Genomic DNA, 5,348 nt, shown 5'->3' on the forward strand with positions numbered 1-5,348 from the left:
CATATGAATACATATTGAACGGTTTTATGATTAGGTACCGTAGACGGTAATCGTGTCGTCTTGCGGCTAATAGCGTGTAAATACCTTATAATATTGTTACAAGTATATTATATATTATACATTTATATATATATATATATTTTTATTAATAGCAAAACGATTGCAGTGTCTATAGGTACGCATGCGTAAAAAAAAAAAAACATAAACAGCGGATTATAGGGTCAATTGAAGAGATAATAAAAAATATGTGCCGACGGTGAAGTGCGAAACGGGAAGGGGTCGGCCGGCCGGCAACCGGTAGATAGAGAAAGTCCATCGTCTTCCGGGGGTCCAGATCGGCGACTTAAAAAAAGTGACCGGGGTACCAGTTGCGTAAAGTGGGGGCCGGGTATAAAACGTGCACCGTCTGGGTATTGCGTATCATACAGTTTTTGGATTATCGGGGCGTCGCATCGTGTGCAATTCACAGGTCCCGTACAACTCCACGCCAGCAACACCCACCTCGTCTTAACCATGAATCAGCTAAGGATATGTTTGTGCTTATTTTTGACCTTGGCATCGGCGTGGAGCCTGCCGTCCGGCATGGACTCCCAAGCCGTCGGCCACAACTCGATCCAAGCCAAAGAGGACCTTTTGGAAGGCATCTACTCCGACTGCGTCAACAAGGGTTCCGTGTCTTGCATCAAGTACAAACTGTTCGCCTACGTTGACAAGGCTTTGAACAAGGACGAGATCAACTTGACCGAAGGAGTGACCGTGGTCAGGACGTCCGGCAACCCCAGCGACGGAGCCCCGAGGTCCCTGGACGACAACAACGAACAACCCAAGGACATTGAATCTCTGGTGCTCAAGCGCGTCCAACGTTTCTTGAACACGCACACCTTGAAGGTCGACCTCAAGGGATCCGACATCGTCAACTCCGTCACGAGAACCGGCAAGACCGTCACCGACATGGTCAGCTCGTTCATCGGAGAAGAAGAAGGCGCGACCGAAGAAAGCCGTGGCAAAAAGAGTAAGTTTCAAAACTTTTATATGGACAAAATTCGAATACATAGTTAAGATAGTTATTAAAAAGCTCACAGTTCACGGAACGTCCAAAGTCAGTCACTATAAACTTTCGCAATCTAGTCGAATAATAATTTTCATCAATCGATTAACAGACAATTGCTTAAGGTTTTCATTAAATATTCACCACATTTGTGTGGAAGACGATTTGAATAATTATTAACCCTCCTGAAAATCGGTATAGAGTAAGATGGGATAATTACAAATAAATGGGGCAAATGTTATTGCAGTTTTTATTTTTACTATAATTTTGCTCAACATCAGACTATTTGAAATAGTATTTGAAATAATTTTGTGTTGTACCTATTTCTATAAGTACAACAATTTGCATTTACATTGGTCCGATTTGGTTAAAATTATTCCATCGTCTGACCTTTTAGAGGTACATCATAAGCTCTACTGGTACTTATAGTTATAAATTTAGTTAAAAATGCCTTCAATAGAATTACATCCCTTTCATTAGACTTAAGTTAATTAATTGCTAATATTTGCATGATTTATTTAGAATTTTGTCAAAATCCATACAAATTAATTATTTTAGTACTCACATCTTAGGACAAAAGTCGTGCTTTTAATAATTTTCCTTATACTTATTAACCAATAATGTAAAAAAATATCATTTTTTTACTTTTAACTATTCGAATACTTGCATTTATCATAAAACAATAGATACTACAGAAAAAACTACTGCTTAGTCATACAACAATTATTAAATGATTACAATTTTCAATCGATACACCAATCGAGTTATTACAGTAAATATCAGTATTTTAAAACGTACAAGTTTACAATATATTCTAGTTTAATAGTTTGTATCGTGGGCTAATTAACACTGGCCTTGATCCATAACGGATTGGACGATGTACCGTACATGTTTTACGACATGTTCAATGCGGTTTCCATTAATACAACATACACGCATTGATACTAGTCGTTTTCAGCGCATAATAATATGTGTCATCGCGGTGCTGTTAGCGTTGCTAATAAAATATAAAATAGTCGTAGGTACGGTTTACAGTTAGACTGGCCGGCAAAAGATGCAGTGAATCGGGCGATTAATTTTTCAAATGCATGAATTTCCAAAGTCCTTAGACAGATATTACAATAATAAGCGACGTCGTTAACCGAGTGTTTATAACGGACGGGAAGGATAGGGAACTCGGTCGTCGCGGGCTTGAGCAAAATAAACACCGGCTAATATCGTCTTGCTTATAGGAAACCGGCTACCATGATAGGTAACAATTAAACTGCGGGGAACTTTACAAGCGATACGGCACTTAGCGGTTTGTGTGTGTGCTAAGGCCTCGGGCACTCGAAGACAACTTGTGTACACGGAACGGTCGCCCTGCAACAATAAAACGCGCGTAACGACGGCTTAAAATATTATTATTATTATTATTACATCCACACGAATCACACAGCCCGGCAGGTGAACGGCCTGTGTGTTTAAAAAATCGTTTCCGAATCTTCGGGTCGCTAATGACCTCCCGGGGGGGCGTCAGCGGCGGTGGCATGGAGGGCAGGCGGGCAACCCGATGCGATCGTCTCGACACTACTAACCCAGTTCTCAAGGGCCAACCCACATACCGCGGTCGTATTCCTCGTTATCTATATATAGGCACGCATTTACATACCGGTATCCCGGCAAGGTATCCATCAACGCCTAGCGTCACTCTTAATAATAAAAAAAAAAAATAATAATAATAATAATAATAATAATAATAATGTACTTTCTACAGCGCGTCAATCAAATATATATATTATTATAAGCGCGGGCGCGCGCACCGGAATCTCGTTTTTTAGCGGTGCTCCGTTTACAGGTAGGTAATACCTGTAATACCACAAGCCGGTATCGGAAGAGCACATGCGATAAACACACACCCCAAGAGAGAGAGAGAGAGAGAGATCAAATTTTTAGTAGGGAAAAATTAGAAAATCGTGCAGCACGAAAAACCAGTTTTAGAAAGTGCCCCCGAGCGTAAACAGATAGTTTTATATACGAGCCGAGAGCAACGCGATATCATTATATTATGTATACGTACAAATATAATATACCTGTATTATAATAATATATATATAATACATATATATTGTGTTTAGATACAAGTCGTGTCCAACGGTCACCGGGCCGTGAACTTGTAGATAATACGGTATTGATGTCCGCGTTCATAGTCTCTCTCTCTCTCTCTCACTTTTTACACACCCAAACGTATGCAGTTGTATTTTATTTCAACGTTACGCATATTAGCATAGGTCAACTGGTGCCCATGACCGCCATAATAATTAAACCGTCGTCTCGTGCAAGAAGGGACATAAAAACTACCACTTTAAGTGCTGGAAACAAGATTCTCAAAAAACCGACTCGCGTCACTTCTTGCACGGGACTGAAATGTTTGATTATCGATGTCTAAAATGCAAGCAAGTTTTGTTTTTTTACGAACGATGCCAAATACTATGCTTAATTTTTTTTTTTTTTTTTTTTGTCAACCCGAGTTCGCCCTGTAACTTACACCGGCGCCTTTTCGGTTTTGTGTGTTTACAGAGAAGAAGGACAAGATGTTGATGCACATGTTGATGATGTTGAAATTCAAACTGATCGCTCTGTTGCCGTTCGTACTGGGTAAAATCGCCCTTATCGCCGGAAAGGCCTTGTTGCTCGGAAAGATCGCCTTGGTCCTGTCCCTGGTGGTCATCCTCCACAAGTTGGTCAACTCGCACCACAAGACCGTCACCTACGAGGTGGTCCCACACCCCCCGCACCACGAACACCACGAGCCCCATGGACACGACTCTTACTCCAGCGCCGGTGGTGCCGACCTCTCTTCCGCCGGATACGGTGGTTCGGCCGGCGGCAGCAGCGGATGGGGAAGAAGCGTGGACTCCCAACAGATGGCCTACAGCGCCCAAGTACCAGTAGTACCTCAGTAAAAAAACGTACAAACGTAAGTGTGTGTGAACCCCGACCAAAAACGCATTGTGATCAAGTACGATTTTTTACTTATTATTTTTTTTATTTTTACGGTTGCAGATGACGAGTTAAGATATCACTCGTATCGGTGCTCGACAAAAAAATCCGACGAGAATCAAAGTTCAAATGAGCCATCGACGACCAGCTTCACATAAACGCTCACTATAAATTTATTTGTACATTACTTATTTATTATTTATATATATATAATATTTATACTTCAATATCATTTGAGACGTTTTTAAAACATTTTTGTTTTCCAAAAAAAAAAATCATTCGTGTTTGTTTGTTCACTATCAGCTATACACACCATCTGTCATAAGAACAATAATAGTATAATATATTATTGTTCTGTTTTTCAAATAATTATTATCATCGTTACCTTTAAGCAATAAAAGCTAATCGATCAGGTTCCTCGTGATACGCGATACGATTCGCTGTACTCAACAGACGGAACGCCAACAATATAATATTATATTGTCTTTTATTGGCACACACATTTTGGCTGTTACAATAGACGATCAATAAAAAGATATATCTATTTTAAACTCGAATTGTTTGTTCTATTAAAACACTATTTTTTTTCTCGAAACTAACATAGTTATTATAGTGATATTATGACACTTAAACGTGGCAGGGTCAGTGGTGAATAAACCTAACGGTAATGGTATAACTAGGCAAGTGTAAAGTGTGAAATGTGATATGTATTGACTTTTGAGACCGAAGTCTGGAAACGTTTCCGAAAAGGGATTGCAGAAAAATTTAATATAAACGTGTTAAGGTGTTTCACAGTCACGTTTTGCAAATTTTAAACAGCGACACTTAAATATTTTTTTATATTATTTTAATGTACGAAAAACAGCCGGGACACGTCCTGTGTCAAGGGTAATTATGTTTTATTGATAATGGTCGCCGTGCGTTGAACTGTACGTTATTTTCGGGTAAAAGTGAATAAAGTAATAATATTACAGCTATTGACGATAAAAACTCGTTGGTAGTGTATTTAATAATAAAATATCATAATATTGTTCCTCAATTGTTGTTTTCGAAATGGAACTGTGATAAACGAAATCAAAACGCACAGTTCTTAAAAAATAGAAACAGCTGGGTGTATTATACCATGCTATATCGTCGAACATGTCATTAACGAACTCACCCGAACGGCTATTGTGACTAACAAATTGCTCGACCATTGATGTGCCCCACTAAGAGAATAATTGTTATTATATTGTATTTTGTATGTAATTTAAATGAAGACCGATCGACCGGTGTTGTGATCGAGATGACCCGTTTTAAAAATAAAATTATCGTCATG

The 5,348-nt window shown here is 39.2% G+C and overlaps 1 protein-coding gene across 1 annotated transcript; it reads left to right on the forward strand.

Annotated features, from left to right (window-relative positions):
• Window positions 1-402: 402 nt before the first annotated feature.
• On the forward strand, window positions 403-4,581 carry LOC126843574 (uncharacterized). Its single transcript, XM_050581181.1, has 3 exons — window positions 403-1,012; window positions 3,608-4,007; window positions 4,094-4,581. Exons 1-2 carry the CDS (start codon window positions 514-516, stop codon window positions 3,991-3,993), a joined length of 885 nt encoding a protein of 294 aa, XP_050437138.1. The 5' UTR covers window positions 403-513; the 3' UTR covers window positions 3,994-4,007; window positions 4,094-4,581.
• The last annotated feature ends 767 nt before the right edge of the window (window positions 4,582-5,348 follow it).

Source organism: Adelges cooleyi, unplaced genomic scaffold (assembly GCF_023614345.1).
Source record: "Adelges cooleyi isolate 19-005CV unplaced genomic scaffold, UGA_ACOO_1.1 ACOO_flye_CR_arks_rails_tigmint_CR_PRNA_574, whole genome shotgun sequence".
NCBI lineage: Eukaryota > Metazoa > Arthropoda > Insecta > Hemiptera > Adelgidae > Adelges > Adelges cooleyi.

Excerpts from the sequence above, each read along its gene's own strand:
- LOC126843574 (XM_050581181.1), top strand. The coding sequence starts at position 514 with ATGAATCAGCTAAGGATATGTTTGTGCTTATTTTTGACCTTGGCATCG. Across the intron at positions 1,013-3,607 it reads AGAAAGCCGTGGCAAAAAGA|AGAAGAAGGACAAGATGTTG; the intron begins GTAAGTTTCAAA and ends GTGTGTTTACAG.